This window comes from Euprymna scolopes, chromosome 15 (assembly GCF_053919585.1).
Source record: "Euprymna scolopes isolate OS-2025 chromosome 15, ASM5391958v1, whole genome shotgun sequence".
NCBI classification, from domain to species: Eukaryota; Metazoa; Mollusca; class Cephalopoda; order Sepiida; family Sepiolidae; genus Euprymna; species Euprymna scolopes.
Genome location: NC_136496.1, coordinates 31,598,839 through 31,625,961, shown reverse-complemented (window position 1 = coordinate 31,625,961; position 27,123 = coordinate 31,598,839). Strand labels below are relative to the sequence as shown.

Below are 27,123 nucleotides of genomic sequence, written 5' to 3'. Positions count from 1 at the left end.
GGTCCCCACTTATCTGGTGTGGCACCAGTTTTTGGTGACACAAAAAAAAAAAAAAAATGGTGGGGGCGCAGGGGAGGTAACTTACAATTCTAGAGTTTCAGTTTTCTTGATTCCATGTAAAGTTTCTTTATTTTACCTCTATAGCAGTTTCTATATGTTCAACTAGCGCCTGTGGATTATTATTATTATTATTTATTATTATTATTATCTATATATTAATACAATAGCGCATATGTTATTTTGTGTGTCACACTTCCATCTTTATTTTTCCGAGTGACTATTTTTTAATTATTATGTCCTTCCATTTCTTGTAATAAATAATTTTACGAAGAATTTTTCATAAGTATTGATTTCAGTTTCAATTATAGCTGAAGAAATTCAAGTTATATATATATATATATATATATATATATATATATATATATATATATATATATATATATATATATATATATATATATATTCTTCATAAGTTTTAGTTTTGGTTTCGATTCATGCTGATGCACCCAAATCATATGGATATAGTTTTATTTTGGAAATCACAAATTTTAATATATACGAATCGATAGAAAATTGACTATAATAATATATACGAAATTGGCATGAATTAAAATATCATATTTAAGCGTATTTTATGACTAGGCTACATCGGGGGTCCCTGCTAGCTTAGATGAGTACTTTTGTAGTTTTAGCAAAAGAGATACAATATGAGGGTGTCTCCATTTATGCTGAACATTCACAGAATGCAAACATCAATAAAATAAAGGAATTGCCACCTGTTTTGCTTGTTGTTGTTATTATTATTATTATTATATTATTATAAGTTATTATTATTATTATAAGTTATTATAAGTTATTATTATAAGTTATTATTATAAGTTATTATTATAAGTTATTATTATTATAAGCTATTATTATTATAAGTTATTATTATTATAAGTTATTATTATAAGTTGTTATTATTATTATAAGTTATTATTATAAGTTATTATTATTATAAGTTGTTATTATTATTATTATAAGTTATTATTATAAGTTATAATTATTATTATAAGTTATTATTATTATAAGTTATTATTATTATTATTATAAGTTATTATTATTATTATTATAAGTTATTATTATTATTATAAGTTATTATTATAAGTTATTATTATTATAAGTTATTATTATAAGTTATTATTATAAGTTATTATTATTATAAGTTATTATTATTATAAGTTGTTATTATTATTATAAGTTATTATTATTATAAGTTATTATTATTGTTATTGTTATTATTATTATTATAAATTATTATTATTATAAGTTATTATTATTATTATTATTATTATTATTATTATTATTATTATTATTATTATTATTATTGTGACAGAAGCTTCTATAGAAATTTTTGCATTCTTCCAATACATCAATCCCTTTATTTATTATTGTAAACTTTTAGTTTAGCACGCTCATGGTCGAAGTAGCTCTCAGCTAGATTTAAAGTCTGCCTGAAGTACGGCTTTTAAGCTGGAGATCAATAAATCTAAACTGTTATTTGATAAACATACGAATGTTGGCACCAATTTGAATGACCAAATAATTTTGGACGGAAACTGCGCAGTTTGTATCGTCCAGCTCCTTTCTGACACTTCGCTTCTTCCCTTCACAACATCGAACTTTCCCCCTTTCGTCGATCTGGATCTTCGTTATTTGCATATTCAGTTGTTTATTTATGCATGTTTTCCGACCATAATCATTTCTCATTCCGTTAATTTTCTGTTTGTATAATTAAGCATTGTTTTTGCTCTTTTGTTTGTTTGTTTTTTTTTCACAACTTAGCCTTCCATTCGCTTATCAGATTCAACCGTATCGTCTTATTAATTGCGGTTATCGTCCGTTGCGTGCTGTTGTTTATTTATTTAAAGCAATCTTGATATGGTGGCAATTTCTGTTGCCAACTTTTGCCGTGAATAATTAATTTGTTAATTTTACATCCTTCCTCATCTAATTTTCTACTTTTTTTTTTTTTACCATTTTTACCGATTGGTCATTTGCTCGCTTTTCTATAAATCACCACGAATGCTGCCAGGGTGCCTCTTTAGTGATATTACAATTGAATTCGTTCAGAGTTTTGTGTCTCTAAAACAATAGACAGATTAAATCTGAACAATATAGGAAAATGGAGATGAGTGCAGAACATGAGACTACGATGGTATGGTTACCTTGATAAAATACTTTATCGGTCAGTAGATGTAGAGCATTCATGATAGTAGATCCACCAACACTTTGATCCCCATCTAGCATCAATTGAAATGGATGGCTCTCGTCTACGAGAAGCTCCATGTTTTGATAAGCTTCTGGGCTTGGCCTTTACTCCTGACCTGAAATGGAACACGTACATCAAGTCAGTCGCCAAGGTTGCTGGAAAAATGGTGGGATTCTTCTATCGCTCCAGAAGACATCTCACTGATACAACTGCAATTCTCTATCTATATCAAAGCCAAGTACGTCCAAAGATGGAGTACTGCTGCCACATCTGGGCCGGAGCTGCTAAAAACAGCCTATACTGCCTTGACAGAGTACAAAATAGGCTTTGTGGCTTAGTGGGGGATGCCCTTTTCTCTTCTCTGCAACCTCTCTCCCGCAGAAGAGACTTTGCGAGCCTATCCTTGTTTTATCATTACTTTCATGGCAGGTGCTCGTCTGAGCTCCAATCTTTGGTCCCCCGTCGCCAATCTTTCACGATAAACACCCGTCTAGCTGAAACCACTGTCAATAATTCTCCCCACTCTTTATCTGTGCCAAAACCAAAACGTAGATTCCATGAACAAAGCTTCTTTCTTAGAAGTGCGCGCCTGTAGAACTCTCTTCCATTTGCCTGTTTCCCACCTGACTACAACCTGGATGTCTTCAAGTTCAACATAAACAAATTCCTGATGAACCGCCCCCTTAAGTAAGACACTTTATCAAATCTCAAATACTAACGCTTACTACGATACTATCCCATTGATTACTGTACATGCAATAACCCTTATCCTCGAGTGGCTTCCAGGCCTTGATAAGTGGTGACTACCATATAAAAAAAAAAAAATTCAATTCAAATGGCAGAACACAATGACAAAAATGGATTTGAGGGAAAAAAGGGACAACTAAATGCCTGTCCAGAAAGAGGTTAGATTGGAAGTTTAGTTATTAAAGCTGTCCAACACATGCCATCAGGTAAAACAGACATTAAACTAAATATGATGATGAATGATAGAAACCGATTTTGTAAACATCCGAAAATACCACATAATTAACACCCGAGAAACATAAAAGTGATGCCTCTAATTTTTTATTCTGTCCAAATGGATCAGATACGATTTCAAATTGCAATGTAATGATAACCGAACTTATGCATTCATGACTTGAAAAGTTTAACCTCTCTGTTGCAGATATTGACGGTATGAGACTCTAAGAAAGCAACCCCTGAAGCAGAGATGCATCAATAAATAGCAGATGAAAGTATTAAGGGTTAGGTACTAATTGGTTCTATTTCATTCTGGTTACACGATTTACGTGTCAAACGCCTTTCAGGATATGAAAACTTCAAGATACGAAATCCAAGCTAAAACCAATTAAATTTATATCTAGAGGTTACACTATATATATATGTAATAGGCTATATGTCTGTCTGTGTTTCCATATTTTCAAACTCTATCTCCTCTGAAACTAAAAGTAGCCGAGTGGCACTAGGGGTCTTAAATGATTAGATTTTATATGGACCGTTCTTTTAAGGGTCTTTAGCCAGTTAAAATAGTTTTTAAGGGGTGAAAAAGGGTCAAAATTGAAAAAAAAATCATTATACATTTTGTACATTCATCTTAGTTTAGTTTTAATTTTTAATTGTGTGTAATTTAGTTTTGATTTTTAATTGTGTGTAATTTAGTTTTAATTTTTAATTGTGTGTAATTTAGTTTTGATTTTTAATTGTGTGTAATTTAGTTTTGATTTTTAATTGTGTGTAATTTAGTTTTTATTTTTAATTGTGTGTAATTTAGTTTTGATTTTTAATTGTATGTAATTTAGTTTTAATTTTTAATTGTGTGTAATTTAGTTTTGATTTTTAATTGTGTGTAATTTAGTTTTAATTTTTAATTGTGTGTAATTTAGTTTTGATTTTTAATTGTGTGTAATTTAGTTTTGATTTTTAATTGTGTGTAATTTAGTTTTAATTTTTAATTGTGTGTAATTTAGTTTTAATTTTTAATTGTGTGTAATTTAGTTTTAATTTTTAATTGTGTGTAATTTAGTTTTGATTTTTAATTGAACAAATTGCCTGCATTAGTGTGTGTGTGTCTGTCTGTACAACTCTCCTACAGCCCACACCAGTGGACCGATCATGATCAAACCTGACATGATGATGGTCTCCAACCTAGGGATGGCGCAAACTATTTTTCGAGGTCAAGGTCAAGGTCAAATGTTAAGGCCAAGACTTATCTGTGCAGCATATAGCATCTTGATAGTATCTTGATAGCATATATATATATATATATATATATATATATATATATATATATATATATATTTTTATATTTTGTGTACAGAAAGTTGTTAGTTGAGACAGGTCATTGGTACCGTCGGTTTCAAGCCCGATAATAAGGCCCGTTTAAGGTATCCTTATCGAGCTCTCTTCAGCCAATATTCGTCTATCTTATAACCGGAAGTGTGAAGTATATATACCTCGCGAATCCACGTTCAAATCTCGTTTTGTTTAATCCCCCCCCCTTTTTTTTTTTTTTTTTTTTTTCTATCTATATCTATATATATATATATATATATATATATATATCGGGTAATGTAATACCTAATTTTCAACTTTGAATTATTTAAATTTAAGATCTAATTTCGAAAAAATGTTTTTTTTATATGAATCGATTTTAATTTGAACCCCATTTAATTTTAAAATCTCTTTCCTTATGTGTAAAAACTTTAAAATCTGTATTGGTATCGGTTAAAAACTTAAAAATTCGTTTAATTATATCGAACATTTAAAAATTTCTAAAAATACGTTTAAAGTTTTAAAAAATATATTTTTAATTATATCGAATCACGTTTAAAAATTTCGAAATACGTTTAAAAATTATTTTTTAAAAACCCAAATCTTTCAAGGTTTGGGGAAGTGAGTATTTATCTATCCTAAGTGATTTCCCTAGTTTATTAACATTATTATATTTTTCTATAGTTTTAAATTCGAAATAGATTATAAATTACATTTATAAAATATAATATATATATATATGACATTAATTAAAAATCTATAATATAATTGCGATTAAAATCCAAGTTTACCGACTAATTATTTATGTATTTACAATTTTTTTCCTTATATATATATATATATATATAAAAAACAACATCTAAGTGTTGTTCTTTTCATTGATCCAATTTATTAGGAGACCCTTCCTTCTATGTATGCAACTTTTCAAAGCTTCACTCCTCACATTTAAACATTTTATTTTTGGGTCATGAATGGACCGGAGGATGTGGTATTTCTCTGCGTTACAGAGTGAGCATTGACTTAATTCCGGGGCGTAGGCTGGTCTATGCTCTATTTTTCTCCATTTTATGGAAAAGGGTGTATTTTTTTCTTTAAGCTCCCACACGCGGGTAGCTAATGCTGTATTCATCCTTGTTTTAGCTCTAAAGGAGCTCATATGTGCATAATATCTTTGTTTAAATTGGCCTTTTGTCATACCTATATATATTTCCGGTATATTTGTGGATTGTTCCGTTACTGTGGCCTCATAGACAAGGGATTCAGCTTTACAATTACCCTCCAATGGACAGCTATTTTTGGTCCTGCAAGAGCAGCCTGCGTTATCTATCTTTTTTGGTTCTTTGGATATTATCGACTTTATTGATGGAGCTGTCGAGTAACTAACTTTCACCGTGTTTCTATTAAAAAGTTTGTGTAGTCTATGTGTTCTTGGAAAATGTTTGTCTAGAAGGCTAAGAAAACAATGCCCTACTCTAGTTTTAGTGTTCAATGAAAACGGAGGTAAGAACCAGATTATTTTCCGTTTCCTCTCTCGTTTTATATTTTCTTTATTCTGGGTTTGTTGAAATTTTATGTTTTCATTGAACCCACTTTGATGCAGTGCGTCATTATAATATGGTGCTGCTTTCTCGAACACTTCAGCGTTCGAAGAAAGCCGTGAAATCCTTTGGCTAATGTTCGCTACCATACTTTTAAACACTGTGGGTGGGTGGCATGAACCCTTATTTATATACATGAGTTTTTCATTTAGTTTGTGAAAGGGTTTGTGTATTTTCTTCTCGAGATCTAGAGTGGCATCTAAAAAATCTACTCTATCTAAATTTGTCTGTATTATTATTTTAAAGCCTAGTTCCTTAAAAAATTCAGTTAGGTCTTTTCTAAGCCTGTCTAGTGCACATCCATTGTAGTCACGCGATAGGCAAAGTCCATCATCTCTATATAATCCAAAAAAGTGATCTGGGAATTTATATTTCATGGTCTCCAGTAGAAAAAGTCCAACCAGATCGCAGATATCAGCACTGTCATACGCCCCCATCGCGACGTCAAAGGGGTCTTCGGGGTTTGATTTTTTGACCCACGTTTTATCGTCAAAAAATAAAAGGGTCTGTCGAGCTTGCATGATTGTTTCCTTATCGAGCTCACTTATCTTTCTATATTTTGATGCGAAGATCAACGATTTTTCTAGGATTTCCTTAGTGATTGAAGGGTAAAAATCGACGATATCCAGTTGTGTAAACTTACATTTGTGTGGTTCAGTTATGTTTTTAAAAACAATCCACAAATATACCGGAAATATATATAGGTATGACAAAAGGCCAATTTAAACAAAGATATTATGCACATATGAGCTCCTTTAGAGCTAAAACAAGGATGAATACAGCATTAGCTACCCGCGTGTGGGAGCTTAAAGAAAAAAATACACCCTTTTCCATAAAATGGAGAAAAATAGAGCATAGACCAGCCTACGCCCCGGAATTAAGTCAATGCTCACTCTGTAACGCAGAGAAATACCACATCCTCCGGTCCATTCATGACCCAAAAATAAAATGTTTAAATGTGAGGAGTGAAGCTTTGAAAAGTTGCATACATAGAAGGAAGGGTCTCCTAATAAATTGGATCAATGAAAAGAACAACACTTAGATGTTGTTTTTATATATATATATATATATATATATAAGGAAAAAAATTGTAAATACATAAATAATTAGTCGGTAAACTTGGATTTTAATCGCAATTATATTATAGATTTTTAATTAATGTCATATATATATATATTATATTTTATAAATGTAATTTATAATCTATTTCGAATTTAAAACTATAGAAAAATATAATAATGTTAATAAACTAGGGAAATCACTTAGGATAGATAAATACTCACTTCCCCAAACCTTGAAAGATTTGGGTTTTTAAAAAATAATTTTTAAACGTATTTCGAAATTTTTAAACGTGATTCGATATAATTAAAAATATATTTTTTAAAACTTTAAACGTATTTTTAGAAATTTTTAAATGTTCGATATAATTAAACGAATTTTTAAGTTTTTAACCGATACCAATACAGATTTTAAAGTTTTTACACATAAGGAAAGAGATTTTAAAATTAAATGGGGTTCAAATTAAAATCGATTCATATAAAAAAAACATTTTTTCGAAATTAGATCTTAAATTTAAATAATTCAAAGTTGAAAATTAGGTATTACATTACCCGATATATATATATATATATATATATATATATATATATATATATAGATAGAAAAAAAAAAAAAAAAAAAAAAGGGGGGGGGATTAAACAAAACGAGATTTGAACGTGGATTCGCGAGGTATATATACTTCACACTTCCGGTTATAAGATAGACGAATATTGGCTGAAGAGAGCTCGATAAGGATACCTTAAACGGGCCTTATTATCGGGCTTGAAACCGACGGTACCAATGACCTGTCTCAACTAACAACTTTCTGTACACAAAATATAAGTACGCTCTTAAAATTTGGATTTTCCTTTTAATTGAGCACTCTGCTGGAATTCTTTTTCCAAAAATACTAATCATATATATATATATATATATATATATATGAGCCATTGAATTCCTGGCAAAAGTGCATTGAGAATGGTGGTGACTATGTAGAAAAAAAAATTCTAGCGCACAAATGGTCACTCATTTTAACTCCCGTCTTCATAGTTCTTCAACTTTTTCACTTTAAAAAAAGAAAAATGGTAGATTTTACTCTTGGAACGACCGTCGTATGTAAACGTGGCTTTCAAAAACATTCGTTCATGCCTAGAATTGCTGAAGCATGGAACAAATTGCCCGCATCAGTTGCTGGCTGCTGAGACACGGTTTCGTTTCAAGCACTCATGCTCCTGAAATTTGATGAAACCACACCTGATACCCCCCCCCACGCTTCTCTTCATACACATGATCAGTTGTAGGGCACCTAAGCACTTTATTATTATTATCTTTCTTATTTTTTAACCATTTTGTTTCGGCTGGGTATAGGGCATCCTACTGGATGCCTGATATTCACATGCATTCTAAGAAATCTTAAGATTTTAACTGTCCCTTTAAGTAAGTGTTTGTATCGTTTTGCACTTGATTCACTGGGTATATTCGTCAAGTACTTTTTTTAAATTCTTTTACTGTAATGATGGATATTTCCCTGAGCTTCCAGATTTCTTTCCATGTCATGCAAGAGACCTTGGTATTTCGTTATCTTTTCCCTCCAAGCTCTTTTTAAGCCAGCATAATTAGGGACACTGACTTCTGCTAGTGTTGCCACTTTCTTCTTGTCCCATATCACAATGTCAGGGTAATGGTGCATAAAAGGATATACTAACTTTTAAACACACCGGAAGTTGGCACACGCATCTGTCAATTTAGATATGGAAGCACAGAATCGATACAATTTTCAATTATATTTTATGGGTTTTTTTTTAACTTAATTCAACATAGTAATTTAAAAAGATATGCGATTAAATATATAAAATTTATAAAAATATATAAAAATACATAAACTTTTTTATCAATTGTTTTTTTGTTTTAATTTTTTTAATCGCATATTTTTCATGCGATTAAAAAAATTTTTTAAAAAATAATCGCTAAAAAAGTTTATGTATTTTTATATATTTTTATTATAAGGAGGTGAAAACAAAAACATAAAATTTAATTGAAAATTGTATCGATGTGTTTAAAAGTCCCTGTCTCCTTTTAGGCACCATTACCTAATGTTAGATATAACAGTTTTGTCTTCTACGTATGGAGCAGTAAGAATTGCAGGTTCACAGACTTATTTCAATCTTGATATCCTAGCATTTTCTGCTGCCAACTTTTGCCGTGAATAATTCATTTGTTAATTTTATGTCCTTCCGTATCTAATTTTCATTATTCTTTCTATTCTTTTTTTTAACCGATTTTTACCGATTTGTTTATTTGCTAGTTTTTATTCATGTATGCTGCCAGGGTACCTTTATAGTGAAATTACAATTTGAAGTTAAGATTTTGGTGTCTCTGAAACAACAGACATCCACCTTCCGAATATGTAATGTGAATATTAAATTCAGGCTTAGATTTGATGTCCGCAGAGAAAGATCCAATCTGGACAATATAGAGAGAGGTGTGCAGAACAGTAGACTTTGATGATATGGCCACATTAAAAAAAAAACAGTGTTTATGGGTTAGTAGATGTTGAACATGCAACAAAGCCGCTAGCGCTGGTAGCAGCAGCAGCCGCATAATACATATGCACACCCGAGAGTTAGCGCGAGTTACAACTTTTCAGAAAGTTTTATAAAAAAATCCAAGGCATCAAATGTTTTTTTTATAAGCACAAAAGTGTCAATTTTAGCCATTTTAACTCGAAAGGCACCCCTAAGGTGGTAACTGGAGTTTTCCCGGAAAATCCGTTCTGTTACTTTTTTTATTCATATCATGTTCAATGTTTGTGCACAATTTAAAAAATTCCAAGGTGTAATTATTGAGAAAAGTACAGATGGACGAACAGACAAGGGTGAATTTACAGGTACACTCTACTTTTGTCGGGGACCAAAAAAACGATCACAGTTCTGCCATTACATTAGTAATAATTATGACTTGGAATATGTGGTAACGGTGCTTCTTACATCAAGTGGCTTATTGCCTTGTCTGGAGCGATTTCCATACATAGATAGAGAGTAGAGGAAATTGTTGACAGTAATTGTAGCTAGATGTGGTGTTTGTTGTGAATATGAGTGTTTCTATTAGCCCTAAAAGTGCCCCTGGGGCACACCCAAGAGTTATTGTGAAGTAAACAAAGTTATATAGAAATCAGTTAGTTATGACTTTTCAGAAAGTTTTATAAACATCCAATTTTTTTTTAATAAGCACAAAAGTGTCAATTTTAGCCATTTTAACCCGAAAGGCAACCCTATTTGATAACTGGAGTTTTTTCCAAGAAAATCGGTTCTGTTACTTTTTTACTCATATCATGTTTAATGTTTGTGTAAAATTTAAAAAAAAATTCCAAGGCGTAGTTATTGAGAAAAGTGCAGACAGACGAACAGATGAAAGGACAAGGGTGAATTTACAGGTCCACCCTCCTTTTGTCGGGGGACCAAAAAAAAATTGCTTGAAAAAGACATAAGACAAGAGCCAAAAGCTTTCAAAAATGAATGTTTCTTTTAAAGATAAGAAAAGGAACGTATTCGACTCTCTTAAATTTCTAATTATAATATTTGTGTCATAGTGATATTTAAAAGAAAAATGCCATCCTATTTAGTCTAGTATATCTATAACAGCGATAATGTGCGTATGTGAGGACACTTCTCAACCTATATACTCAACGGATTTTTGATCTACAGACTTTAAATTTGGTATATAAGATATTCAGACATGTGGAAAACTTTTTAATCGGTTTTCATCCAGGAAAACGGGCTACTAAGGGGTCAAAATTAAAAAAATTGGTACGTGGGGGGGGGGGTCATCAGATTTTTATCAGTTTGCTAGCTGCTTCACGAAGGCGCATGCATGAATGGTTTACATGACAGATAAAGATCGTGTCAAGCCGGCCTAATCGTTGTCGTAGTGGACACTCTGTCTTTAAGTTTTGGTTTCGATCTCAGCTCGAGTATTTATTTTTTTTTTTTGTCTTTTTTACTTACAAGAAGTGAACTGCTTAGGAAAAACATAATACTCGCTTGCACATGTGTCAGTTTCTGTATGAATTAAAATATAATATTTATGCATATTTTGCAACCAGGCAACACCGGGCCGCCTGCTAGTTTCTTATAAAATTTTAAGTTTTTTTGTTTTTTTTTTTAAATAAAACTACTTGATCATTTTACGTGTACAATGTTTTAATTCATTTATTTATTTTGTACTTGTACAGTTTAATCAAGACATAAAAAAATGAAAATATCGAAAAAAAACTTATATTGTTCATATTCGTTATGGTATGAAGTTCTCCGAAAATAAAATTTCACTTAATTTGGTTAAGTAGTTTTTTTTACAGTGAAAAAACAATTTGTTATGATACCGATTGAAAGGTAGCCATGTTTTGATTTTTAAAAAGGATTTAAGATGGGGAGGGGGTTGTCGGCGCTTTAAGCTGAGTTATCTCCCCGTGGCGTGTTCTAAAAATCCAAACATGGCTACCTCCAGTGCGCTGTCATAAAAACATATTTTTCCGCTGTAAAAAATAAAAAAAAAACTACTTGATCAAATTAAGTGGATTTTTTTCGGAGAACTTCAGTCCAAAATAGATACATACAATATAACTTTTTTTTTTTCGATATTTTTATTTTTTTATGTCTTGATTAAACTGTACAAGTACCATTTATTTTTTTATGAGGGATGGAGAAGTTATGTACTTGCATCGTTGCTGCTTACCTTGAGGTAACCCGAATGGTGGAACGAGTCCGATGCCTTGCGATAAAATGTATTGACGTTGTTGTAATTGAATCTGTTGGATGAGTTGCTGTTGTTGTAGTGTTAGTTCCTGCATTCTTTGTTTTATTTGTTTGTGGTTTTTGTTCTTATCGCTTTGCGTTATCTGACTGTGCACCGACTGCGGACTCTGTGCCAACTGCTGCTGCTGCTGCGTCTGTTGCAGAAGTTGTGACTGTTGCAAGATGTTCATTTGCAGTTGTTCGTTCAACTGGTGCAGTAACTGTTCTTGCAGCTTCTGTTGTTGCTGAAAAAAAAAACAAAAGTACAAAAAATAATGATTTGGAAAAAAAAAAAAGGAAAAAAAAAGAAATAATAAAAAAAATGGATTTGTTGTCTGAGATACAAAAAAGAAAGAACCTATTTTCAGGATAAAAAAATAAGTCTGGAACCTTTTACGATGTGTAAACAGGATGGTGGAAAGCATAATTTAAAAGTAGCTGACAATTAAAAGCCTGAAATTCTTCGATCGGCGGTGTCTTCAGCACATTCTTGGAATTTGTACCTCTGACCACGACCCAAACGCCACGGTCCACGCACGATGTAAGCTTCCTAGACGTGAGGAAATATTTCTTATCAGGAGGCTCCGATGGTTTGAGCACACCCTTTGTCATCCACCAACTGACCTGGTTCATAAGGCAATAGCACTAATACCGCTACAGGATGGCGTAAAAAGAGTGGTAGTCAATTGAGGACGTAGCTCGCAACAGTTAAAGCTGAGTTGGAAAGTATAACCACCCCTTGCGTCTTTAGTGTGTGATGATGGAACCGCAAATGGCTGAAGTATGCTATTTCTTATCAGGCGACTCAGATGGTTTAGGCACGCCCATCATCGTCCACCAACTGAGCCAATTAATCAGCAGCGGACAAACCTGGATGAACTGCCATGACTTAACTTGGAGCTCAACTTACCTTTGGTGAATGCCATCATCAGTGTATGCTTTTTGCCAAAGTATTTAACAAAAGATCTTGCGATTTTTTAGTTATTTGTAGTGGAATTCAGTGAATAATTGTAATACCTCAAAATATTAAGATTGTAACGATCTAGTTTCTTTAAATAGAGAAAAAAATATTAAATGATTACACACTGATGCTATATAGTGTTTAAATGGTTAATACAATGCTCTTCCCTCTTTTTTTCTTTCTGTCTATATTTCTTTCTTTTTTTAACCCCCCCCCCCCCACTCCACCTTCTTATGCTTATCCCTTTTTGTAATTGTTTCAAATTCTATATTCTAATGATGCAAAATATTGATCGGGTTTAGGTTAGTTTAAGAAATCTTCACTGATTTAGAAGCTTTGACTGGCCCTTGCATCTTTGGTGTGTGATGATGGAATCGAAAATGACTGAAGTATGCTGAAGAGTCAGCAAAGTACAGACCTGGATGAATTGCCTTGACTCGCAATGTGACAAATTCATTTGGAGCTGGCTCTATTCACCTCGGATGAATGACGTCACAAGCACATAATTAACAAGGCCTATTCACCATCATAGTTAACAAGGCCGATTCACCATCATAATTAACAAGGCCTATTCACCATCATAATTAACAAGGCCTATTCACCATCATAATTAACAAGGCCGATTCACCATCATAATTAACAAGGCCGATTCACCATCATAATTAACAAGGCCGATTCACCATCATAATTAACAAGGCCTATTCACCATCATAATTAACAAGGCCTATTCACCATCATAATTAACAAGGCCGATTCACCATCATAATTAACAAGGCCGATTCACCATCATAATTAACAAGGCCTATTCACCATCATAATTAACAAGGCCTATTCACCATCATAATTAACAAGGCCTATTCACCATCATAATTAACAAGGCCTATTCACCATCATAAGGAACATAAAATCACTTATATGCTTCCAATATCAAATCTTATCGTGGTAAGTATTAAGATTGTACAATTAAAAACAGGTAAAGATTTAAGATTCCCAAAATTCATACTGGAATTGTCATCAAGAATTTTGCAGTACTTGGTAAATTCAGTTAGAAAGTGACACTCTTCAAGAGGTTGAAGGTTCAATCCTCAGTGCGGGAAATACTCAGAATACAACTGCAAATTACTTAGGACTTCTATCCGATCATGGCTGATGGAACAGGAACATGCTACCGTCCTGGGTTAAACAAATTGTTCTGTTCGAAATTCTTTGCAGATTCCCGAGCTTAACAGAAAGATTCCCAAGTTTGACAAGATACACCTGAAGAAGGTTGGAGATTACATCGGCCAAAGCGTTGTGGGAATAACACTCAAGGTGAGAACAGCAGTCGAAAATAATCCCAATATCAATCGTCATTTAAATATTTTAAAACATGAAAAAAAAAAATCCCTTATGATGTGAATGCTGGTGTGTGTAAAGCAGAATTAACAAGGTCTATTCCCCATCATTAGAAATATAAGATTCATAGCAGGTCGCCCGGTATTGCCCGGTCGTAAAATACGCTTAAATATGATATTTTGATTAATGCATATTTCATATTTATTATTATATTATAACGGACCCAATATTTTATTTTATTACATTTTCACTCCAAACAAGGCACATTGCCACTTTGATGTAGGGGGTTACTATCAGGGACCTAAGCTACAGGGGTACTATGTATAAAGTTTGGCAGCAAGATGTCTGTTCACGTTACACTTGAACTTCTGCATGTCAGTACAGTTGGTGAAGCAGAAACCCGGAAGGAAATTCCAAAGTCTAGCAGTTCTGGGGAAGAAACTACTTGAGTAGAAAGCTCTCTTACATCTAGGGATCTCTACTGTGTAGGGGTGGGATTTAGCTGTTTGTCAGGTTTGTTGGGGTATTTACGTCGAGGGGGCACAAGTGCTTACAGTTCGTTGGAGCATTCACCATTAAAATACTTGTAGAACAGGCAGAGGGATGCAATATTTCATTGATGGGACAGAGACTGAAGCTTAGATGACAGTTCAGGACCTATCAGGTTGGCGACTTTCTTTTGAACCTTCTAAGAGCGAGAGACTAGTAGCAGATGCACCAGCCCAAATATGACAACAATACTCCATACATGGGCAAATGATGGCCTTATAGAGGTACAGTATACTTTCGAGTGTTAGTAGCTTTCTTGCAAGGTAGAGAGAGCCTACCTTCTTCGCAGCAGTCCTGGCAATGCTCTCAATGTAATTGTTCCAACTCAGGTTTCCTGTGAACGTTAGGCCAAGGAGTTTAAAAGAAGTACTTTCAGATAATGAGTCTTTGGTCATTGCTATTAGTGGTAGAGAAGGTTTCTTGTAATTATTGAAGGAAACAAGTTTAGTCTTGGCAGCATTGAATGTGACCATTCATTTTTGTCCCCATTTTACTACAGGTTGGAGATCATCCTCTGGTGTTTCTGCCATTTCATTAGATATGTGTTCATTTGTTTTCCTGTCGTGCCTGTTATAGAGCATGGTGTCATTTCAGAGACAATTTTGTCAGGGAGGTCATTTATGAATATTAGGAATAATAGAGGTCCAAGGATAGACCCCTGAGGCACTCCCGCATTTATATCATGTTGTTTAGATGTACAACCGTCGAGGACACCTGAATTTTTCTCTTATCTAAGAAGGATTTAATTATGTTATGTATTCGTCCAGTGATACCGTATAATCTGATTTCCCCGAGAAGACCTTCATGTCATACCCTGTCAAAAGCCTTAGATATATATAGAGCTACCGCTCTACCTTCTCTTGCTTTGTCCAGTGAATGGTATATACGTTCAGAGATTACAGTTAGGATATCTGCTATAGAACGGGCTTGTCTAAATCCATATTGTTGGTAGGTCAGAGGTATCGCATCTGTAAGGTGATGGACTAGAGCTTGGTTAATTATGGACTCAAATATTTTGGCGAAAAGTGGGAGGAGGCTAATTGGGCGATAATTTAATGGGTCAGTTTTTTTGCCTGAATTCTTGAAAACTAGTACCACAGAAGCAGTTTTCCAACAAGATTTATTAACACATTTGTTGTAAAATTTGGAGAGAACTGGAGCTACTTCAGCAGAGCATTTTTTTTTAATAGCACAGCCGGGATGAGATCAAATCCACATGTTTTTGAAGTGTCAAGATTTTTTATGATAGCATGCACCTGAGAAGAGGTGATTTTCAGATCGTCTAGTGTTAAGTCTGTCCACAAAGGAAAGTCAGGGAGGGGTTGGTTAGCAGGGTCCAGTGTGGAGTTGGAGGCAAACCGACTGGCAAGCATGTTAGCCTTCTCAGTTGCTGTGCAAACAACCTCATGATTGTTGGATAGTGGGGGAATTGTTGATTGCCCATTAATTACTCATGTGCAACTACCGAGAATTGAAACCAAAACGTTTAGCTTAAGATTTATTTTTTCGTTTGATCTTAATGATTGTACTATAAAGATATGTTTACAGCAAAGCTAAAAATTAAAACATGAACCAATAGCTATTACGTTACGCATGCATATTCATAATGCTGTCATTCGACCATCACCTGCCAAATTTCATTATCTTAATTTTCACACTTTTGCACCGATTTTCCCCAGCTAAAATCTAAATATAAAGTTTTGCATAGGTTAGAATACCCTACATATGAAGTTTCATGTCTGTAGACCAAAAATTGACAGAGGAGTTTGGTAGGCAAAATTTTTTAAACAAATATATATATGCATACATAAATATATATAGAAAGAGGTTTGTGTTTACTATAACCTTTTTACGCAAATATTACGTAAATATAAATCATGTAGAATATCTGCATGAATATAATTAAACGTAATAATTAACTAAAGATGATCATCCCATAAGAAAACCGAAAAAAAACTAATAAGGAATTAATTAAAATGAATGTTTAAAAGAATATGCAAATTAGCTAGATCTTTTGCAGATGAATGGGAATTCCACGACCTTTATATAAAAAAAGTTGTATTTTCTTTTTAAATAAATATAAAAAAGGGTTTTTAATAGGAATATTAATACAAAAAAAATAAAATTATAAGAGTATAGATTGATTAATGTTATAAGCAGACGCCACAAACGTCATGATATGCTTGCAACGAATATTTTTCATTATAGCAGAGAAATCTGACAGTGGAAAAAATTCAGTTTTCATTAAAAACCAATGATAACTACTTACTTATTATGTCAATTTCAACTAAACGCAATCTTATCTACCTAACTGTCATGACATAATTAGTTAAATATTATTGGAATATTACATAAAACAAGTATTTCCATGATGTGGCGAAAAAACGATTTTTCCATGTTTGTTTGTAGCACACAAAATTAATTATCTCCTCTGCTACTATGCACTCTATCCAGTTTTTTACGTAAGCAATAATAATTAATTTTCTATCTTATCGTTTTTCATAATTCTTGGATATGTTCATAACTGTTACATGAAAATTAAGCATATACCATTAGTTTTAGTTGAAATTCAGTAATTCTTGTTCTATCAGCCATGCTGGGTAAAAGTCCTATGTAATTCGCAATAATGTTGGGACGATTAATTGGAATCAGGAATTGGAAAAATCAGAGTTTTTTGGGGTATCGGAATCGGTATCAGAATCGGGAAAATTTTAACCGTTTTCTAATACCAAAACAGATTCCTTTAATTACCTATTTTATTTGATTTTGATTTTATAAAGCGTCTTCCACTGCTTGTAGTAATAATAAAATAATAAATATTTATTGATTTAAACTTCCAGCAAGACTAAAATCTCGAGCTTATCCCCTCACAAATGTGTTTTTACGTTTGAGAAAATGCATGCACATTTAAGATGTGTTTTTACGGTAATCGGGACAAAATAACAATTTTATAGTAAAATATTTAGAGGTTTATAAAGAATCGCAATCAGAATCGGGAATTTCGTACGGAATTGGTAATTGTATTGGAATCGGGAAAAATATTGGAATCGTCCCATCAAATAATTTACAATTGTATTTTGAATGCTGAAGATTGAACGTTCAACTTAACCCTTACCCATCATGCCACAGATTCAAGGACTTTGGGACGTAGTGGATAAAGTACTTTGTAAAATTATGGTGGAGGACGAAGGCTCAATCCTCAGTGCAGGCAACACAAAAAGTGCAAGTGCAAATACTTCGGACATTTATCCAGTCACGTCTGACGAAACAAGAACTTACTACCCTCGTGGATTAAATAAAAGGTTTTGTTTGAAATTCAGTGCAGATGACCGAATTCAACAGAAAGATTCCCAAGTTCAACAAAATACACCTAAAGAAGGCCAGAGGTTACATCGGCTGAAACGTTGTGCAAATAACGCGCAAGATGAGAACAGTAACCCGAATAATACAAATAATACAAATCACAATCAGAACGTACCTGTTGCTGCAGGAGAAGCGTTTGTTGCTGCATGACCTGCTGTAGCTGCTGCGGGTTTAGCAATTGTTGCTGGAGGAGCTGCTGCATCTGCTGAGGGTTCAAACCCTGCTGCGCAGCCAACATGATGAGCGGGGCTTGCTGAGCAGCTGCGGCAGCAGTAGCTGCAACCTGCTGCTGCTGCTGTTGATGCTGCTGATGCTGATGATGTTGTGCCTGCACTTGAGCCAGTTGTTGGTGCAGGCTCACCGATGACGGAGAAGTCTCCGTCACGGCCTTTGCTTTTCTCTTAGCGGCCCCTGTTATGGCTAACGGTGTGGGGATGGGTGACGATTTGGTCGGCAGGTTTGGAGGAAGTGCCTTGACTTGTCCCTGTTGAAAAGAGAAAAGGAAAAAAATTGTTTAATTTTCTGAAATTATTATTATTATACAGATATACGTCTCAAAACATTTTTTGATTTTTTTTTTAATCAAAGGTTTTATAACATGTTCAGGATCACTTTCGCATACAGTGCCATTAAAAAAAAAATCAAGTGAAGCATGCATAGTCCCCTTTCATGACTAAGTTCAGCATTTGCCGCCCCCCCCTTTCCCCATTTAGCTCCAAAAGTCTTCAGGGGACGTCAAATCCTGGTAAAAATGAACAAACGGTGCAGTTTTAGGCCTTAACATATGTAAATTATAGTTCTGCACCATGCAAAAAAAGGCCATCATTTGCCTCCCCCCACATGTAGCCCCAAAAGTCCCCAAGACCTTAGCGTATTTAAATTTGAGTTCAGCACCATGCAAAACTACTAAATAGACAAACAAATAAAATTCTGGACAAATATGGTAAAATAGTCCTAAAAATTGAATATTTTTATTAGCCCTAAAAGAGCCCCTGGGGCACACCCAAGAGTTATCGTGAAGTTTAGACAAACGAAATTATATAAAAATCAATTAGTTACAACTTTTCAGAAAGTTTTATAAAAATCTAAGGCATCATTTTTTTTAATAAGCACAAAAGTGTCAATTTTAGCCATTTTAAACCCGAAAGGCACCTCTAGGGGGTGCAACCGAAGTTTTCCTGGAAAATCCGTTCTGTTACTTTTTTTTTACTCATATCATGTTTAATGTTTGTGCAAAATGTCAAAAAGTTCCAAGACGTAGTTATCGGGAAAAGTGCGGAGAGACGAACGGACAAGGGTGAATTTACAGGTCCACCTTCCTTTTGTTGGGAGACCAAAAATCATTAATTTTCTTGGGACAAATCTTTGGTAAAGAAACATGTTTAAATTTTTTCTTAGATATTCTATTCTTAATATATTGCTCCAAGGCAGCACAAGACTTTTTTTTTTTTACTATTTTCTTCATAATTTTAATAGAATACTCAACACAAAGAAATACAATTACAAATTATTTAGGACTGCTACCCGGTCATGATTGGTGGAATTAAGGGGTGCTACAAAATTCTTGCAAAAGAAAAATTCCAGAGTTTAACAAGATACACCTGAAGAAGTTGGGAGGTTACATTAGTCGAAACGTTGTGAGAATAACAATCTAAATAAGAACAGCAGTTGGAAAAATCCAAATAATCCAAATTATCCTCATCGCAACAATTAATGAAAACAAAATGCCTGAACGTTTTATAATGTGAATGCCGGTGCGAACGTAATCACCAAGGTCTATTTTAAGGAACTTAAGATCACATATGTTATACATGGTCGCCTCAAATATCATGACAGGTGTAAAAAGGGGTATTTTTATTTTTTTTTACTAGCAAGTAACCTATTATCAAGTCAAGGCCGAAAAACCACTGAAGGATTTTATTCAAAATCACGCACATCTATATAATTAAAAAAACACTGTGATTTTAGCTGTCTCATACTAAATAAATGTACACCTCCCAATTATGGAAGCTATGTTAATACGTATTTTAAAAAAAACAACGATCATTAATCAAGCTCAATACAAAGCGGATGGCACGCTTAAATGCTTTTAAGTATTTTAAACAATTTTAATCGTCTTTCCATCCGCCTGAGGACGACTTATGGAGGCCGAAAACGTTTGCAAATACTGCAAATTTCTTTTTACACTCGAACAGAATATTCGGAAACTTGTCCGGCAAAAAGAAAAAATGGATGTAAGAGAAACAAACAAAAGTTGTCTCTGCTCTTCAATGAAACGTGCATAAATAAAACAGTAGATGTATGTGTGTGTATGTATGTATGTATGTATGTATGTATGTATGCGTGGGGGTATGTATGTATGCGTGGGGGTATGTATGTGTGCATGTGTATGTATGTATGTATGTGTGTGTATGTATGTGTGTATGCATGTATGTATGTGTGGGGGTATGTATGTATGTGTGTGTGTGTGTATCTATGTGAAAATATCTACCCGATAAACTGTTAAGCTTCTGGTCACATAACACTAAAATTAACAGGAAATAGTAATCATACAATAAGGGTGGTTTATAATCAGTAGAATCTTTGTTTGGATGGATGGATACATAAGACATACGGAAATGTCAGTAAGTTAAGATGCAAACTGTTCATTTCAGCTTCCGACATATTTTGATTTCTTTCTGTACATGCCCAAATTGAAAGGTAGCTTTAATTTTAAATCTTTCTTATTTATTTTGCGATAGTTTCAACAGTAGGGAACGCAGTTGGAGAACTAAATGTTTTGGTTTCAATTCTAGCTGATGGCACCTCAATCATTTTTTTTTTTTTAACTTGTGAAATCAGTACTAAATACTAGGTACAATATAATGTTTAATAGCGAATTGGCTTTGTAAATAATAAATACAAAATTTGCATGAATTAAAATATATTCAAACATATTTTACGACCGGGCAAGAACGCCCCCCCCCCTCTAGTAACGAAATATATTTGTAAAGTGTCTGAGATTGGTATAATCTATTCACGTGTCAGATCTTTAGTTAATACAATATCACAGAGGTAGGCTTATATTGACCCTATTTGCCTGCTGTGTAAAATTTCATGCACGGACGGGTTAATCCAATATTTTTGGGGAGTTACTTTTGTTGAGTCGTTGGTTGGTTGTTTTTGTTTTACGGCATATCAACATTTTTCAGGTTATTTAATGCCGAATCTAGTTATTTTGAGGAACGATTTTTAATGGAGTATATTTTTTTTAAGTCAGATTCTATTTAACCCATAGTTGGGACCCTAACAGGTACTACCACTCCGGGTCAGAGTGGACCTGGGAGCAATGGCAATTAAAGGGTGGCTCCACACTCCTCAAGGCCCGCAAGGTGGGGCCTCACCATCGGATATAGTTTAAGGTCATATTCAGGACCTTTTTGTTGAGTCAAAAACCATCAAACCACATAATACACTGAAGACACTTTACTCTGCAGTATATTCACATGGCAATTTTAAATTCACAATATTTTCCTCAATGTATCTAAAATTATGCTTATTGATTTTTAAAATTATACGCCAAATTTTCTAAAGGATTAGTGATGATTCATTAAAGAATGAGAAGTAAATAAATAAAAAATCGATAATTTATTTACAAAAATCGATAATTTATTAGAAAAAAAATAGATAAATAATTTCTGTGAAAAAAAAAAAATAAATAAAAAAGCCTGCATCGTTTTATCTGGTTTCTTTACGTATTTTCAAATAACATTATTATTTGATGCATTTTAGGACAGAAAACCGATATCTTCAGACAGCCAGATCTAGCAGCACCAAGAGATGCAAAGGAAATATTTTTTTTTTAATATAATGCTATTCACTGAAAAAAAAATAAAAAAATAAAAAAAATATAATACTATTCACCGAAAAAAAAAGAAAAAAAAGCAAAAAAAAAAAAGCATACCAATTTTCTGGGTTTGTTAGCTAAATAGCAATATTTCCACGAAAAAGCGGTGTTTTCTATTTATAATACATTTTAGATAGTTATTTCAGATTGTTTTCTTCGCATGATCTTAAAAGCTGACAGTCTAAGTGTTTTACTTTTGAACGACGGACACCGTCTGCCCTTCGTCAACAGGAAACCGATGCACACTTTTGAAGACCGGCAATAACAATAGCCTAAAAACTATTACACTTACTTAACTAATGGAGATCCAATTATCTAGACACAGGTTTCTTCCAAACAATCCCCCAGGAGTAGAACACGCGTTCCTAGATCTCCCATCACCCCAAACCACTCCAAAAAGGTACAAGATGCTTTAAATAAGTTTCCAGACATTTTTCGTATGGACCCCTTTATTAATAATACACACATAAAACTCTAATCCCTCCGAAGTAATCTCCTCCGGCTGCAATGCACTTGTTGTATCGTTCCAACAACTTCTGGAAGGCCCCATAGAAATCCTCTTGTGTGAGCGTGTCAATGACTCTCGTCATAGCCTCTTTCATCTCCTCAATTATCTCATAACGACAGCCTCTAAATTTCTCCTTGAGCTTAGGGAATAACCAAAAGTTACAGGGAGCAAGATCTGGACTATAGGGAGGGTGAGGAACTGTCTTGATTCTCATCTTCGTCAAATAGTCTGCGACAAAGATGGAGTTATGAACTAGTACATTCATGCAAATCTTCTGCATCTTCAGTTCCTTGTGTATAATTGTGTGCACAGTTCCTACACTGACATCAAACTGTGCACTTATTGTCTCTATAGACATACGACGGTCCTTATCCATGAAATTCTTTATTTTGGCCAATCAGTTCTAGTGTTCTGACTTCCTTACTCCTCCCACACCGCTCATCATCCCTCACAGACTCCCTGCTTTCCTTGAATCTCTTATGCAACTTTAAAACTGATGCTCGATTCATGCAAGATGGTCCAAGAGCAGTCTGAAGCATTCTATACGTTTCTGTGGATTTTTTTTTCCAAGTTTAAAACAGAATTTTATTGAATATCGTTCTTCTAAAGTGTCCTCACGCCCAGATTGCATTTTTGAAATTCACCATCTGTGATTATCAGGCTTTAGTAGGATGTATTCCAATTCCTACTGTAGCTGTTCATTTGAACCTGAAATCATAAAAAATTGGTCAGTCATCTTATAAGATGTATAGCAATAACATACTGAATTTTCAATAGTCTACGACAATTTTAAATGCCTGTAAAAAAAAAAAAAGTCTGGAAACTTATTGAAGGCCCCTCGTATTACACTCCCAATACAATCCTCTATTTTTCTTTTTAAATTTTATTATCAGTTTGTTCAAGCTGGAGAAAGAGCATCCTACAGGATGCCAAACATTCACTCGCTAACTCGGATATTCCAACCGAGAGATCTTTTTATGATTTTGACCGTCCATTTAAGTGCAATTGTTTTAATCTCTCTTGCACTTGGTTCACCTGGTATATTTGCCAGGTAGGTTTTGAAATTCTTTTGCATAAGTCCAGTTGCTCCTAATAATTCCTGAAATAATAGAAATCTTCCTAAGATTCCAGTTTCTTTTCATGTCAAACATAAGACCTTGGTCTTTCGTTATCTTTTCCCTTTCAGCTCTGTTTAATCCAGCCTCATTGGAGACACTGACTTCTACTAAGGTTGCTTCTTTCTCCTTCTTATCCCAGATCAGTAGGTCATGTTTTATGGTTCCGTTTTCTACATAGGTAGCTGTAAGAATTGCATAGTCATAGTGGGTGGTGAATAACTTATTACCGACTGTTCTTTCTGGTATATGTTCCCAAGATTTGCTGTTGCATTCGATATTCAACTTTTTACAGAGGAGATATTTCCGTATTTACATATAAAGAGCCAAATACGTCCTAAGATGGAATGTTGTTGCTACGTCTTAGACAGGATACAAAACCGACTTCAAAATCTAGTAGGCTTTGAAGCAACCTTGGTAGTAGTCAGTGAAAGAGAAAAAGAATGAAATACCAAAGTTTGCTGCCTCTTTCTTCCAGAAGAGATATTGCAAACCTGTCTCTGCTCTATAATTATTTACATGCCAGGTGCTCGACTGAGCTTCAGTCTATGGTCCCCACCTATAAAACATTTACTGCAAACACTCACCTAGCTACAACCACTGTCAGTAATTTCTCTTACTCTCTATTTGTGCCTATTTCAATGAGCAGAGCTTTTCCCCCAGAACTGCATGCATGTATGTATGTATGTATGTATATACATATGTACGTATGTGTGTAAGAAGCACTTCAAAGATTGCATAAAACACGATCTTTCAGCTTTCAAGATTCCTGTTCAGAACTGGGAGACTCTGGCAAGATGCCGGCTCGAATGGAGGAGGCTATTAAGTCGGGGATCTGACATTTTTGCGAGGGAAATAATCGATCATGCTGAACCCAAGAGAAATGTGCGGAAAAGCAATATGTCGGTTTTGCCCATTGAATTGAACACTTTGAAATGTGAGGCTTGTAATCGCATGCTCCTCTCAAAAGCGGCTTACATTAACCACAAAAAAGCACATGCCATTGACAGAGGGAGCAACAAAAAAATAACGGAGCCAGAAGTGTAACAAGTTTCAACACACAACTTTGTCTGGTATATGTATGGCAGACTGTGCAAGGCAAATGCTGGTCTGAAAAGTCATCTTCGGGTCCACAGACATGGCTTTGGTGTCACTGATGATTAACTTGAAAACTATGATGAGGTTGGTGGAGAGCATTGGGATAGCTAACGTCTGCAAAGATGAAGCAATTGCCATGTATGTATGTATGTGTGTGTATGTATGTGTATGCATGTGTGTGTGTGTGTGTGTGTGTATGCATGTAAATATGTATGTATGTATGTCAGGTCATGCCACATGCTACTGGTACCATGTAATCCAGTACTACCTGCCTCATGATCGGGTCACCGGCGACTAAACTGGTTCCCCCACCAGACTTGTTTGGTGAGGAGGGCGGCTAGTCTCCCTGAAGGATTAAAAACAAGACCTTCCAAAGGGCGAATGAACCCTTTTTCTGGGTCAACGGCCAACTAGCACCGTGTATATTTGTGTGTGTATATGTGTATTGGGGTGGAGAGGGCTCCCGTAAGCCGTGGTGAAGGCAACCTTTCTAGAAGCAAATCTCTGATTTAAAAAACCATAAAGCAGAAGACCATTACCCACATTAAGCTGGTCTGCAGTTTAATTTGTTGCTAGCTATCTTGCTCTTGCTTGTTGCTGGATCTCAACATTTTGAACCGAGAGAGAGAGGCTTAGCTGTCGTACAAAGCTAAGACTCTGTAACATCATATTTGTATAGATACTCCTTCAGGCATTTGGGCTCATGGATTTTAAATGTCTGAGGGAGTGGCACTCGTCTGACAAGACGTTGCAATCATCATCATGTATGTATGCGTTTGTGTAAAATGAGGATCATCAAACATTAGATGCATTGAATGAGGATGAGAGATGGAAGGCTACCAAAACAGCTGCTTTATGGCGAGCTTTTCACAGAAGAGAGACCGTAGCATAAACCTGCAAAAAGGTTTACTGATGCACTGAGGAATAACCTTAAACTGATGGAAATCGATGTCAATAAATGATTCCTTCGAACCGTGGATCGAAACAATTGAATAACATTAATCGTTGAAGAATACAGAAACTTTGAGGAAAAGCATGTTAAGCATGCAATATAGAAAGGTGCACCATGAAAGCAGGATGAATCTGCAGTTTCTGCCGACTAAAATGCACAAGTTGTGGCAGATTTCTTCTGCCGAAAGTGACTTGAAGGTTAGACAATACCAACAATTTTATGAGGATGCGCTGCCACCCAGACCACCCAAGTATTGTTGTAATGTCTGGTGACAGGTCTTTAAATCTGCAAGCGGTTTGACACGACACCAGACTTGATGAATTCTTGTCCTGAAACCCAGTAAGACCAAGAAAAAAACGAAAGATATCCTACACTATATGAAAATGGTTAATTGAGGAGAGGAAAATTATGTTCTCAATTTCTTTACTAACTCAGTGCTTGAGAGATAAAGAACTTTAATGGAACATTCGAATATCTATGTATCTTATATAGAGTTCAAGTGTTAGCCCCAGGTTGTGGGTCTCTTGATTTCTGAGAACTTCGACTGCAGTAAAATAAAACAAAATAGTCCCTCTACAAGCATCAGTAAATACTGGCAACTTCTCCTACCAGATCTGTGAAGGATTATGCAACAGTGTAGCTGGGCTGAAGAGCCATTTGCGCGCACATGGACGCCTGATATCAGTCTGGAGCTTCTGTCAAGCAATCATTATTTGTGTGAGGAATACATAAAATTAGTATACCAATCTTTGCTTATTATAAACTGGGTGAAAGTCTTTGTAAAAAAGACTGTTATTTTTTTTTTGTTTTGTTTTCTTTACTTGCCTCCCCATGAGGGCAGAATTAAACACAAGATCGGTTTTTAATGTGTAGTGTGGGGGGGGGGGTAGAAACCAGCATCAGAACAGATACTACACTTTAAGGTATCAAATCTTTTATTCACGTGAAAATATAACAAAAAAAATACAAAAAAGAAATAATGATCAAAATATTTAGGCACAAGGCCAACTCAAAAAGGGTGATGTTGGTTGATCAATCTTGTCTCTCTAGAACTTAAACAAAACATTCTCTTAGCTAGCATCTTCTTTTACCATAATACCGCGTTCACCCTTTCGTGCTGTGTGTGTGGGGGGGGGGGATCCTACTTATACTAAATTTTAAAAACATTTTTTATTTGCATGTAAAAACAACAAAGATAGTATATTAATTTATTTTTATTAATTTTAAATTAATATATATAATGCTCATCTCAAAAATGAATTCCAATTAAGGAATAATATATATACCAATCGGTACGGACCCGACTATGGAAAAATCAGATAATAAATAAACGTGGATTTATAAGATCAAAGAATCCAGCCTTGATCGCCCTTCGGGGCCCGTGGCGCAGTTGATAGAGATTTTG

General features: G+C 34.3%; 1 protein-coding gene across 14 annotated transcripts in view; it reads right to left on the bottom strand.

The window, feature by feature from the left end:
* LOC145293758 (forkhead box protein P1-like) overlaps positions 1–27,123 on the bottom strand; it is a 971,902-nt gene that overhangs the window by 284,931 nt on the left and 659,848 nt on the right. For all 14 annotated transcript variants that reach the window (XM_080140253.1, XM_080140252.1, XM_080140255.1 and 11 more), the window contains 2 exons: positions 18,275–18,643; positions 11,893–12,196 (listed from right to left, as the gene is read on the bottom strand). In XM_080140253.1, coding sequence (XP_079996379.1) covers positions 11,893–12,196; positions 18,275–18,643 — 673 coding nt within the window. The remainder of the gene's footprint in view (positions 1–11,892; positions 12,197–18,274; positions 18,644–27,123) is intronic.